This window comes from Phasianus colchicus, chromosome 7 (assembly GCF_987193195.1).
Source record: "Phasianus colchicus chromosome 7, bPhaCol1.hap1.1, whole genome shotgun sequence".
Taxonomy (NCBI): Eukaryota; Metazoa; Chordata; class Aves; order Galliformes; family Phasianidae; genus Phasianus; species Phasianus colchicus.
This window is the reverse complement of record NC_143442.1, coordinates 19,002,092-19,016,920: the sequence shown is the minus strand read 5'-3', so window position 1 is coordinate 19,016,920 and position 14,829 is coordinate 19,002,092. Positions and strand designations below refer to the sequence as shown.

The 14,829-nt window shown below is 37.0% G+C and overlaps 1 protein-coding gene across 8 annotated transcripts in view; it reads right to left on the bottom strand.

Moving 5' to 3' along the window:
* MYO3B (myosin IIIB) overlaps positions 1–14,829 on the bottom strand; it is a 193,097-nt gene that overhangs the window by 47,910 nt on the left and 130,358 nt on the right. For all 8 annotated transcript variants that reach the window (XR_016468258.1, XM_090143988.1, XM_090143985.1 and 5 more), the window contains 4 exons: positions 10,933–11,044; positions 9,858–10,020; positions 9,025–9,105; positions 929–1,049 (listed from right to left, as the gene is read on the bottom strand). Coding sequence is in view for 7 of the 8 variants with exons in the window: in XM_090143988.1 (XP_090000114.1) it covers positions 929–1,049; positions 9,025–9,105; positions 9,858–10,020; positions 10,933–11,044 (477 nt within the window). In the remaining variant the exon portion in view is untranslated. The remainder of the gene's footprint in view (positions 1–928; positions 1,050–9,024; positions 9,106–9,857; positions 10,021–10,932; positions 11,045–14,829) is intronic.

Below are 14,829 nucleotides of genomic sequence, written 5' to 3'. Positions count from 1 at the left end.
GAAATCAGACTACTGCAAGGGAGAAACTCTGGAATATTATTAACCTGAAAGGATGCAGGTGATTATACCTGGACAAAGTCATTTCATGCACTGAAGCATTTAGCAGACGTTATTCAATATAAAAAAAAAAAAAAAAATCACATGGAAATTAATGTGATGTGTTCTGAAAATACACAGAGAAAGCTGAAATACTTTCTCAGAGGAAGAGTCGATATAATTAAAAAAAATCATAACAACAAAAACAACAAACAGAAATAAGAACTGAAATTTCCTGATGTCTATCCCTCAGCAGGAGACATCTCATTGCTCTTAGTCACCAAGATCTGCTGATCAAAGGGATTCCTTCAGCCAGCACCTCTCCTATAACACTGTAGGAGAGATAGACAAGTAATAGATGGAGCAGTTCCCTTCTCTATGCAAGAAAGAGCAGGGCAATATTTGACTGAAATGACTCCACTAGTATGGAAGATCAAAATATTCTCCCTCTACAAAGAGGGAGGCACCACTACTAAGGTTTGCAGTATGCCTAGGCTGTCAGTGACTTGGCCATCTCCTTTTTGCAAGTCTTTTCCCTCATTACAACTCTGCATGAAGCTCTACAGGCACAAAAGGGTACATTTCTACTCTTGAAAATCATGCAATGCAGCCAGTCTGTGGTCAGGGGTATTCTGGGTACTTCTGAGAAGTCCACAGAAACAGGACATCAATCCAGGGCAAACAGTACTTTAAATAAATCTCACTTCTTTACCTGGGAGAATACTGAGAGGACTATGCTGGTGGGGGGACTGCTTAACCTACAGGTGATCATCTTCAGAAAATGGCAGGCTTCCTAAGCGCCAGCTGAATCATGATGACGTCTGCTCCTTTCAGATTTTACTGTGTGCAAAATCACTTCTGTAGATAACAGACAGCAAAGGATTCAACTCACCAGTGCTCTTCACAGTCAACATCAGAAGTAGAGCAGCTGCTTATATGCTGAGAATCTGCTACACAGCCAGTGCTCTTCTTCAGTCTTGGGTAGTTTTTGCGAACAATATATCCTCTGAAAGCTAAAAAACGTAATTATCAATCAGAGAAAAACTGCAGAATCTGAAACACAGACTGGCACTTGTCTCTGCAGTCCAGAGCTGAATGCTCTACTACTGGAATGTCTAAAATCTGGGTTAATGTTGTATGGGATGTAGGATATGGGATGTGGGATACAGAGCAACCTCACGCAGGATCAAAATAACAATATAGGTGACACTGGGAAAGCAGGAAGTAGAATAAATAGAGGATAGAGTAAAGAATAAATTGAGAACAAAGAAGTTGACAAAAAGATTATCGCATGCCTGATATTTTGTAAAAACAACAAAAGCGTTCTGTACACAAAAGAGGAAAAAATGCAGTACTTGGAACCTCTCATTATTACAAAATTATGGAATAATTTTTTATTCATTTTTCCTTCCATTTAATGGTGCTTAGAAACTTAACTCAGCATTCATCCTTTCATTTTGCATAAGGAAAAGATGGAGGAAAAAAATAAAGCTACCCTGATCTCAGCTACTCTTTCCATAGGAAGGACTGTAATCGATCCCTTCTTTTCTATTTTAATTCATATTAATGATCTTCTTTCCAGCCATCACAAAAATGTGCATTTTTGCACTTTTATGTGCAATATAAAAAAAAAAAAAAAAAAAAAAAAAGCATCCTAGCCATTCAAGCTGTGGTATGCAATGCACCATAACAATCTAACATTTTCAATGCCACTGATGTTTCCAGTGAAAGAAGCAGCAAAAATTGCCTTTTAATGAGAGATTACTAAAATAAATAACCATTCCCTTTACAGAAGGCATGACAGAAGCTGGACCTGCTGAGGTGTTGTACTGAATACAGAGCTCAGGTACCGTGAGGCTGAGCAACTTTCCACCCTTAATAATGAGACTGGAAAAGTCTGCCTATCTGGCAGAGATGAGGCGAGCACTCTCTTGCCCCATGTGATCAGGCTTCCAATTCTTAACTATCCCCCACTGATCAGACAAGGAACCTACCCTGCTATTGGCAGCAAAGACAGCTGGCTGGCAGCCACCTCTCTGCAGCTGAAACACGCTGAGCAGCAGTCAGTATACAGACTACTGTAAAGATAAAGAAGCACTGAAATAAATGAACTAGTAAGATAAGCAACATTTTTCTCTCTAGTAATTTCTCAGTTTCAGCAGTTGCTTTGCATGTGTGTGCATGTGTGCGTATAAAACCACCTCCATATCTCTATGATTTTTTTCTGCCAGATACTTACTAATGACAGTATAACTATTTTTTGTCTTTCGCTCATACACTACACACACTGCTTTATTTTGTTTTATAAACTTTATTTTTACTCTGAATTCTGTTTTCATAAATATTTTCAGGATCAAATCCTCTTCAATGAAACCCTTCCTTAAGCTGGCTTCTAACATTCTTTTAGAATACCTCCAATCTTACAGGTAAATGGCTGTGCTTTTCCTGTTTTCCCATTGACTCACAGGACGACTGAAGTAGAAGGGTAAACAAACATTTTTTCTGTCTCAAAAGCTTCATCAAGAATTAGTAGAACTGCATCTTTTCAGCATTTATTAACTGGATCTATAATGTTTCAAAGGAAATGCATATGCAGAGAATTCTACTGGGGGAGCCGGAGAGGTTGGGAAGCTGTTCCATCATGGCAATTTGCATTACTGACTGGTGCTGGTTTTGACACTAAGCACTTGGCTCAAAGAGTGTGAAATTAGCAGACTCATGTTGCTAGTGCTCCATGAACAATCACTGCATCATTGAAGAAGAATGATTACCAGCTGTCACCTCATTTTCACCTTATGCATTCTGTATTCCAAACTTTACAGCAACAGTATCTCTAACCCTGATCTTTACATAACCAGCTATAGCTGATTATGGACCTAAACTCAAAGCAACCTAGGAACACAGGAATCTTAGAACTTTTATTTATTTAATAGTTAGCTTATTAGAGTTAATCATTTTCTGTGACACTACTGAGGACATGACTTTTTACACTAATTTTGACTCAAAGTGATCACTCTGCAAGCTCCAGCATGTAGCAAACAAAGAACATATTTACCATAGGGAGGCTGAGATTTGGCATACCACAGTTAAAGAACTTTATTTTAAGGTCTAAGCACTGAGGCATATACATTACATGCAAAGTTACACAATTCCAAATAGCAAAAATCCAGGCATTTTTCCCTCTGATTCCCACTGGAAATCACAGTTACAGACTGAGTTGTGAAGCACAATGTAGAAAGATCAAAGCTAAATAATCATAGGTCTGTACCTGAGGCACGAAGAAAGGAGATGAAGTACTATTTTAAAACAGCAGAGGGATTCATTCTCAGTTGTAAGAAATCTTGTTAAAAAATATTTCTATATAGACATATTTTTAAGATATAACTTAAAATAGTATATAAGAACAACTTTTGAACAGAAAGCTCACGTTTGCTGAATAGAAGGAGTCATGATTATTTGTAATCAGAAATTGATTTGCTACAAACAGCATATGACCTTCTTAATTTGCCTAGATAAAAGAGCATTCAGCAGCTTAACTACCAACATCTGAGGTGATTTTGAGCCCATAAATCTGATTTTTTGCTTCATGCCAAATTAATTCCACTGAACAGTATAAGAGATGGGAAGTCGTGTCCTTTGCTAAGTCCCATGAATACTTCCCCTCTTTCACCTCTCAGTCTGGATAGATCTTGGGTGATGAATGCTTAGTAGCAGGAAAAATAACTAATGTCCTATATTCTCTGGCAGAAGCATTACAAGAATGCAGGCCTCGTTACTGATGCACATCATCACTTTGATGTATGGGTTTTAATTTTTGTGCATTGCACTAAAAAGTTCTATCTCGAGACCTGGTCAAACAAAAGAAGTATGGATGACTCTGAAACTGACTGTCAACATCAGTAATGAAAAGAAAGAAGTATTCCAAGGTCTCTTGTTCCTTTCTGATTTTACCAAGGGCATGAAATCTTGTCAGAATGGACAGGAAAAAACAAATAGAAAAAAAAAAGAATTATTTACACAAAGATTAGCTCAGAGACAGAGATAAAATACAAGACCTCATCCTTCAAAAAACTATTAAGGCCATCTCACTTTTGTTAACATGCTCCCTGCATATGAGCAGCAGGTTTTTAATGGTTACTTGGCGTACTAGAAGTGAAGACTGACTGAATGGCCTAAGCTGGTACAGGACATAAAGAGATGGAGGAGTAAAGTTAAGTAAAGCTGTGCAGCCTGTACAGTTACATCTGAATGTGAAATCAAGGTAATACAATGACTCAGTTCAGCTACCATTAAAAGAAACATATCTCTTCAGAGGTTCTTATCCTGAGAATGTTGCTAAAAGGAAGATGATGCATGACATGAAATAAAGCTGTATCTGTTACTTAGTGTTTGTTATTTTCAGGAATGATAAAAAATAGATGTGTTTCTAGATATAATAATGATGTGCTTAAAAGTATTTGGAACATTTTAATCACATAATTCATAGAACTTTACAACATTACTTGCTGAATACATGTAGCCACACATAATGCAAATTGACATTTCAAGAAATGCTTCCTTTTCTGCTATTGAAGCTGACATTAACCTTTGCTGAAAAAAATCCTGAAGGTAAAATTTTTATTAAAAAATTACAGTTGTTATAAATATGAAATAGTACATTCCAGCTGTTCTCAAGCTGTTTTTCTTATAAACAAAATAAATTTCACCTGAAGCCCACGGAAGAGATATGCAAATAGTGAGACATGCAAACACTGCATGGGAAGAAGTCATAAAAAGTATTTTGCAAAATGTTTTTTTTCCATCTGATTTCCTTCTGAACGTACGCCCCTTTTTGTTAAAAAAAAAAAAAAGGAAAAGAAAAGAAAAAAGAAAAAAAAAGATTTGGGTTCTGCTCTTTTTTCTCGAGTTCTTGATAAAGAATTTTCCAATACAATGTGACATATGGTGAGTGTGTGAGCACGTGTTGGAGGAGGAGACGGTGGCTCAATGGATTAGTTCATTTGCCTTTCACCTCTGGAAGCATAGTTAAACTCAGTCCTGACCAGAGTTGCACAGTATATTCCAGATGGCTAAAGTGGGCCTAATTAAAATGAATTCAGTGATGTCACCTCAGATCTAAGTGAATTGTATGCAACACTCATTTGGCATTTCGGCAACGCCACCTCACAAATGAAATAAACAGATTAAAATCCTCCTTTAAGACTTATGGGACAAGGGTCACTCCACATAGAAATATGTGTTTTCGTAACTAGACTACACATCTTTATAATTCTATTATCTGTTTGTTTTGTGTATTATTTTCTTTTTAATTCTAATTAATGCTTTCCTCTAATTCAAAGAAACATTAAATGAGACTTGCATGTGAGACAGACCAGCAGAGCAACATTTCAGCCAGATGATTCAATGGTCAAACACTGATTTACACCAGGTGTGAATCTGGCAAAAATAATTTTAAAAAATATTTTATTTTAATAAAATCTTTTTCATTTTAGATAGACATAAATCCAAACAATTCAAATCCCAATTACAAAAAAATACTTACACCAAAGAGCAAAGTGTTACTAGTGTGAAAACTTCACATGAAATAATTCTTCACAGTTCCCCTCTCATCATGGCCTCAATGATACAGTTTGGGAAAGCCGGAGGAAATAAGAAAGGACTTGTGTAACCTGGATACCATTTCCCATCTCATAAAATCTGTACATTCTGAAAACCTGTAGCGTAGATATGCTGAAGACAGACAGCTTTTCCTTCCTCAGCTAATTTAAATTCACAAATATTTTGTCTACTAGCTAGAGTGTTTCCCTTATCTGAAATAATGACTTTTTTTTGTGTGTGTGTAATATTATACACTTAGGAAATGTATCCTCAAGTATATTGTGAAGGGTTTTTTTTTTTTCTAAGTTTGTTTTTTCTTTCAACATTTCATCAATGGATAGCAAACTGCTGGGCCCACAGAGATCTCCAGACCACCAGCTCATGTATTTGAAAGGCATCTGTTTATTTTTAAAATGCAAATGTAGCCTACCTCAAAGACTGACTTGCAAGAAATGAACAATCTGAACAAGTCAAGAGGTTTCCAATCAGGAGCTGTGTTCCTCCTTTATATCAGGCTATGATCACTTGCTGTCAAAACCACTTAAACAATATCCTGGAATCTGAATGAAGTCCCCCCACAATTAAAATGAGCAGGATAATCCTGCAAGAATTATTCAGGCAAATCATTTTTCACACAGTTTAAAGTAATGATAAGGTCATTTACAAAAGAAATCAGCGCCTTTGAAATGCTGACTTGTAGACAGAGGACTGCCTGGAGGAGGGCCATAGATAACAGTGAAGACTGGCCTCCTAACACTACCCTCGCAGTCTTTGGAACTGATTCTGATGAAGAGAAGGCCCAATAAGGTTAATACCCCTACTTTGATCTCTGTCAAAGCGTACCAGCAAGAATTAATTTACATTTCAGATGAAAAAGGTTGACAGCATGAAAAGGCATCTTGTTTCTGGTATGTGAATGTGCTGTAATAGATCGGGAATTCTGAAAGGAAGTTCTGAGGAAGCTAAAGGGATAAGCCGAGCGGCTGCTTTTATTGGGAAAGAGATGAAAGGAAAACAAATTTCAATATGTGCTGTTCTGTAAAAACATGTAAGCCAAATGCTTCCTAAATTTCAAGGCCTGCTTGAAGGCTGAGGATGGGGGAGGGAGAGGAGGAAGAAGGAGAGGGAAGTACATTTATTTTAATTATACGGTTTTGCTAATGTCTGGATGACAAATGCCAACAATATATCTCTCTGCCTAAAATAATTTATTTAAAAAAAATGCAAAGGTGATCATAGTCCTTTTTACTGAAAAGCTGCCTTGAAATATACACTTACATTATGAGATGTACAGAGAAGGCAGAGATTTGGGCTTGCTTTTGTTCCCATGTCACTAAGCACTTTGGCAGTGTAATGTAAACAAGAGAAGGACGTCTGTGTATTTTAAAAGCAGGAAAATGGCTGCCATTCACAAGCATGAGCTTTGATTATAAACACTGAATGATTAACATGTAGAGAAGAAGAAATGGTGCAAGAAGAGTTTTCAAATATGAGGTCCTAGATATAGATTCCAAAGGCAGAAACATGCTGGGGATTATTATTATTATACCTCATTGAGTGCAGTGCCAAAGACAGGAGGAGCAGTCAGCGTAATTAATACAGAGGTGCATGTGTCACTCTGTCACTCTTAACCTACAGTCCTAATGCTCATTCACCCAGACTGATCACTGAAACTGTCAAGTGCCAGGTTACAAAGGCAGGCAGTGTGTCTGTTGGTTGGAAGAGCGCTAATAGCATTCCTCCAGCATTAGGTCCAGAGGACAGAAGCGTCCAAATACAAGGATGTGTACAATCCCACTGCCTCTGCTCTGCCATGCTCAATGCAGCATCTCAGAGATGACAGGAAGGAACACAGCTCTGAATCTGTTCCATGTGTGCAAACAGCAGAATAGATCAGTCACTTTTTCTAAAGCATTGGTAATATGCATGCACCTCCTACATGCCTAAGAAATCTAGCTGAATAAAATTCTAAGGCCAAATATCCCCTACAGCCTCTGAGTAATATTGCTACACACCAACTCCCAATGAAATCTGAGATCACTTTCCCACTATTAACAGTTTTTAAGAGGAGAGTTAAGGGTCAACCATTTTACTTTCCTTTTTATGACAAAATGACATTGTAAAAGTCAGGAAATCCTAGTGCAGGTATGGACAAGCATAAATGTAGTGAATACTCCAGAAAGCAGTTGCATGTGGTTCTTTAAATCTGGTCATCATGAATAAAATAAATGACAACACAAAGGAGCGGAAGAAGGGGAGAGAACGCTCATGCAGTTCCTCAGTGCTTGCAGTAATAGGAAAAAAAAAAAAATCTTCTTAACTGTTCTCCATTTAATAAAATGATCTGCATTTAACTCTAGAGCTATGGTTTATGATTATACATAACAGTATGCACACTAAGCTATAAATTACTATCTTAACCTAATGATAATCTGTTCCTTTTTGTAACCAGATTGGTATTCTTCTGTTTTCTGCTCAAAGTCATTCTGAAGCTTATTTTCAGAGTAGAAAACTTAAAAGAAAAAAAAAAGTTGGATTTAGTGGAAATGGCTTAAGAAGAGAACAAAGCAAAGGAATATTTATAATTACTCTATTATGGATTGACTTTAGGTTATATGACTCAAAATAGAGAGGTTACAAACCTTAAGGACCTATGATAGCAGAGGCAAAATAAAGGTGGTGCCATGATTTACCTGTAAACACATTAGCTACAGCTCATTTTTGATCAGGTATAGTCTCTCACCTGGGGTTGGACAGGAAAGGTGTGCTACACTGCATCATATGGAGGCTGCTTCACTCTGGCAGCATGTGAAAACATCACTGAGTTCACAGCAGTGGTTCTTAGATTTCTATGCCATATGGTACCCTGCTCTCTACTAGAGACCTGCACAGCCCTATGGGCCTGTTCCTCCAACAATCTCTTTAAAGTTCATTCAAATTCACATTGATATGGCTGCATAGGAGTCTGGCAGAGAGTCAGAGATTGGCCAAAGCTAGCAAACTCAGCATGCAATCAAAAGGGAAACTTGGCTATCCGCCAAGATTGGTACTTGACAAAGGCAGAGAAATGCATGTCCAGTGCATCCAATCCACACTTGTAGTCAAACAAATTCAGTGCTTCATTCCAGCTCTGCACAAGACTGAATCATATTGATTGTGCTGAGAAGAATCTTAAAGAATTAACAGCTTTTATTCGGTATGTTCCAGAAAGGTACTCAGAAAAAGTGTCATAACTGTCACAGATGTCATTTGATAGTGAAGAACAAGTGACAAGAAGCAATGCTTTTGACAGATTTCGTTTGAACTGTATTTCTCTTGGTTATAAACACTGACACATGAAATCACCCACAGCAAAATAGGTATTGGCAACTAAAATAATGTTTTAATTACCTGCTTGAATATGTATAGCAGCATTATTTCTTCTGTTCCTTATTTCCTTGTACTTCCTGCGAGCTTCATATCCTCTCCAAGCTAAAAATACAAAACCATGTGCTGGAAATTACATTTATTTAAGGAAGTGCTACAGAGTCTACGGAGTTCGAGATGTGCTGAAACTTCCATTCCTCCTGCCACAACCACTCCAGCCCCCACCTCCAGTACCTCCTCCTCACCCACCCACATGTTGAACTCTGAGTTCATGACTGCAGTACTCTCATCCCTGCAACTTCAAACGCTGCTTTACTCGTCCAAATTTTAATTGTCACCATGTGCTTGCTGATGTCCTAATCCAGAAGGCAAAGGTGCATGATAATTGTGCATCATCAGTCAGCACAAGAACTCCCCTTCTCACATAACTCCCCAAATTCAATATAAAAAACCCTGCTAGATTACTGGTAATCAGCCTTTTGGGCCCACCCCATAACTTATGTTATCTGTAAGTGTGGTGCACATAAGAAGGCAAAGGGGGAAGAGAGGGAGGAGAGCCAAGATGCTGTGTTTTATCTATGTGCTGCAAGCTAGTGTAGATGCACCTAACAATATTTTCCATTTATGTACAGGCATCATATCCAAAATACTAAAATATTTTAAATAATTACATTACTGAAAGCTAAGACAACATCTTGAAGTAAATCAGTAATATTTGCATCAATTAACTGAAGAGAAAAGTACCTCCCATTATTTTGATTTCATATAAACTATTATGAATGAATAAATATTGTACACATAATTTAACATCTTGAAATGCCAAGTTACTCAATGAAATAGGAAATGTGAATATTTACCTGACTGTATGGTAACAGCACTATTTTCTCTTTTTTCCTTGACTTTCTTATACCTCCTTGCTCCAAGCCATCCCTTGATATAAGCCTGCATGACCACCACCCTCCCTATAACTTCTCGCAGGAACAAGTTTAATTGCTCTATATGGTAATACTTTAGAAAAACCTGAAACAGAACAACAAATTCAGTATTACACACAGGTAGCAGCACAACGTATAGTATTTTGCCTTTTTGTAAGCCTCATATTGGCCTGCTTCAGAGCACTTTCTGGGAAAGCTCATAAAATACTAGTTGCTGGGTTTTTTTTTTTTTTTAGCAATTTTGTGAATTAAATAATTTCCTTTCAGTGTGATGGGGGATCTTCATTATTCCACTGAATACGATCACCCCATTGCAAAATAAACCACTTATTTTTGCCCTTAAGAAAGTAAACTGGTGAGAGGGAAGCTTTCATGTATCAATAGTTTTAAAATACAGACTTTCTTAACAGTTGGGTGATTAAATTTGGACTACATTTGTTTTAGACAATACTGTCTAAAAACACTGCTTCAAGAGGCAAATACTACGGGTAGTTAGACACACTTTATCTCCTTGTTTTTCCTTCGTGCACAATAAAACAACTCAGGATACAACATAACTTTCTTTTTACAGAAGTCAGCCAGACCATTTTAAGCCACGATCAAAGGCTCTTCTATCAAAGAGCCAGAAAAAATCTCATCTGAAACTCCACAGATGATGTACTAACCAGACCCACAGAACAGGCCAGAGTGTAAAGTTTCAGTCATGTCATGATTAATAGAAGCATCTTCAGGACACTATCACAGCAGGCACTGACAGATGTACCATCTTTATCAAGGCAGCCACGTGCAGACTGCACTCTGGGGAGGTAGCCAATGCACCTTTTCTCCGGTAGCACAAACTAATCTGGCTTGGAAAGGCACCTCTGTTACCTAGAAGGCTAACTAACTGGAATAAATTCCTTGCTCACTTGTTAATTCACTCAGTAATTTGCAAACCACTGTTAGACAAGCTTTGCTACAGGGACACTATCCTAGAGAAAACATTAGTGTTCTTTACCTTGGTTTTTCCAAGAATCCAGTTTTCTAGTTTAGCTTTCTCCAAAATGGTCAGACAGTTTTCTCTGTTGCCAAGTGGAGACTCATGTGCCTTGAAAGCAAGGTAGTAATACCTGCAAAACAAAATGACAAAGAAAAAGCTGACTTGGCAACAAACATGTACTTCCATTGCTACTCTCTAGCTCAGAGATGAAACTCCAGAATTAATGGAAATATTTCTAAGATATACTATTTGTGACCGGAGGCCCATTTCTCATGAAAAATGTCCTTAAAGTGTATTTCATCAGTAGAATCCTGCAGTATGTTAGCGTATAATCAATGCATATACAGATGTTATAATTATGAAATATACCAGAGTTTTGCTAAGCCAAATAATAACCAAATAAGGTTATTATACCAAAAGAGAATAGATAGAATGCTCACCCGTGTCCTGGGCTCGCTGTAAAACTCCAAAGGAGGGATCTCCAGAAAGAGATCCTTCCCTACAGGTAGTCAGCTCTTAAATAGGTCTAGGAGAGGTGGAGAAGGCTCCACCCCTTCCGGCAGCACAGGTGAATTCCTTCACCTGTGCTTCCAGCGCTGATTCATTGTTCACCTCAGGTGATCAATCAGAGGTTCAGCCTGTGATTCAGTAGTTCCCATACAGTTAGTTACTGGTATTGGTAATTTTTCACAAAGTAGTATAAGTTGCCTTGACATTCGTTGGGAAACAGGGGTCCACATCCAAGGACTCTTGAGCTTGTAACAAGACCACCCTGTCAATGATGACACCTAAGTAATATTCATTTGCAGTATTTCAAACAGAGAGACTGCAGATTCTCAGTCTGTGAAGAAAAAGGCCAGCACTAATAGGGCAGGCAGCACACAGTCTGTATCAGTGATACTGACTGATTATATATGCTGAGAGGCTGCTACCATGTGCAAAGAATAAAGATTAGTTTACAGGAAAAACAATTCTCATATCAATCTTAATTTACAGACAGCAGGATGTTCAGACTGCTTGACATCTGAATTTCGTGTTTCCAGGAAGAGGTCATATATATGCACAATTAAAACAATTGGCACTGCTATCTTATTGGCAAGGATCTTATTAGAGCTGGTGGTTAAACAAAACTAGTAGCAATTTTAAAGAAAAAAATAAAACGAACTACTCTTCATTCAAATTAAACCATTTTTGATAGGTACAAGGATTTCTATGGTTATGTAAGTCCTTAGACATTTTGCCTTTTTTCTGTTTGATTGGGATAATCAGTCAATGGAAATTATTATGATAACTCTAGTGGCCTTCAGATCAGGCCCATAGTAAACAACCTTGACTTTTGTTTTGTCCACGATCTCAAAAAGAACAGCCCTGAGAATTACGTGAAATAAAATTATGGTGCAAAAAGATAACAGAAAAGAGATGCGTACTTGTTTGAACTGAACAGACATGAGAAATGACTGTAACAAGCCATGCTTGTAAAGCCACCATTTGTTCATGAAGGACAATTTTATAGTATTCAAGTAACTCTATTTGCAAACGATCATGTTACATAACAGCAAGAATACTGGCTAGCTAGTTTACAAGTTCAAGGTTATTTTACCACAAGTACACAGTTAGACAGTAGCAACTGCCACCTCAGCTCTCATTTATGAACCATCATGTTTCTTCTTTAAGTTTCACTTCTGCAGGAGCTACTCTATTTACATTGCTTTTGAAAGGAATTGGCAGGTTCAGCAAACTGATCTCCTAATTACTAGAATGGGGAAGAACCATCACATAGTCCTTAGAATAAAGAGAGGAATCTGACTAGTGTATCTCAAAGACAGATTCCTCTTGTAGCCACATAAAGGCAAGCAAAAAATTCTACCTCATACTGAAAAAAAAAAAAATACTGAGAAGCAATTATAAAGAATGGAATAGTGCAAGTTTGTGGGTTTTTTTGTGGTTTTTTTTTTTTTTTTTTTTTTAATCAGGAGAATATGATTTTTAAATATTAGCTCCAGTTAATCTCTAGAGATTAGCTCCAGTTGTCACAAGAAAGAAAAAAGAACCATTAAAATAGTCAATAAAGATCAAAGGGGAACAAAATGATGTCTGAAGGCATTGGAATCTGTCCTGAACTGGAGAGACAGATATTCACCAACTGGAGATATTGCCCACTCTGAATAATGACAGGAGATTATGTGTTACTGAGTTAAGGTTTTTTAATGTAGTCATTTTCTCAGTAAGATGATATTGCAAATTATTTAGCAATAATATTTAGTCTTTCAAAGTACCAACAGTCATGGCATTTAGCAGGTATGGAGAAACGTGGTGGATTTAAAAGAAAAGATGCACATTTCCTCTACTTTACTGTTAAACTTAATGAGACGTGATTTTGCAAGACAGCATTCTGACTTGCACTGATAGAACTCAGATATAAAATATGCATATCCCAAACAATTTGTGATAGTTTGCAGTTTCAACATGCACTTGACAGACATGTCAGAGAAGTTGCATCAGTAGTAAATTGCTGATTGCTACAAAAGCTAGTTCAGATTAGCCTTGGAATTTATACATATGTGTAACTTAAGTGGTTTGTTTCTTTTCCTAGAGGGAAGGAAAGGTTCAAATCTATGCTATTATCAGCTTTTTGCACGTTTGTGTATCTTTTAAGACATGTTGTAGCTGGGAATTTTAAAATCATTGAACAATATTTAGATAGCACAGGTGCAGTAAAATAGTCCACAATTTTTAAATTTTACAATCTTATCAGTGACAAGCAAATGCTTTGTTTTCTAGCACTGCCTGTTTTCATGGCTAAGTCACAAACTACAAACACACAAGTAGTTTGATTTGTGCTTAGGATAACCGTATCACAACATAGCATGTGCCATGTAGGGCTATCTAATTTACGAAATTTAAGATCTTTGTATGGCAACAAAACACATGTAATATTTCTGAGGAAGATAAAATCTTTCACCTTAGTGCATCTGGTGAATATCTGCAAATATTATACATGGTGAAATGGTAGTGAAAATGTCTAGTTGTGCAGCCAAAGCTTTGGGCAATATACAATTACAACTCTGTTCATTTTGATCTACTGGCCTAAGAACATCTCTATCATGCTTACATAACTCTGCTGTACAGAGTCCACAAAGAGAGTGAACTCTATTTACATGATTTTATTAAGAGAAGAAAATAGATCTTTAAATGGAGAAATGTAGGGCTAGAAATCACATGCACTTCCACATGAGAATAAAGATTTGCAACTTATTTTTTTATTTGTATATTTGCATTTGTTCTAGCAGACAATGCAGTGGTCCAAAACACTCTGTCTATATTAAGCCAATACTTTTATTTCTGTTTTTAAAAATTAAGTTTATAGTCTTTCATTTGTTGTTACATAGGCATGGAAGGTCTTAATGAGTAATGAGAAATTTAGGACTACTGAAAAAAAAGAACAGGTGATTTCATTGTAACACACACTAACATATTCAGACATTCACAATATTATGTCTTAAATGCACAGAAATACTCATCAAGGACACAGGTTATGGAATCTTCTACCTTGAAGTATTTTGAATTCGAGATGAAGAAACAGTTTTACCCTTTGTTTTGGAAATAAATACAAGACTGAAATAAAGACTTAAGTAGATAAGAAAGAATGATAGTCTCACTCCCAGGGCAGCTTGCTAAACTAGCTGTAGATTAAAGTAATTCTGTGCTTGGTCTATACATAAGGTACCACCTAAACGGGATCTTTGCACTACTTCACTGCATTTAAATAGAATAAGAACCATAAAGGCCATTACAAACCACTTTGCATAAGATTGGAGACATACTCCAGTATGTTGTAAGATGTTCTTTGGATGCAAATGGTTACTCTTACTAACGCTACTGAAGATATGAGTGATGACAGAGAAATGACCACCT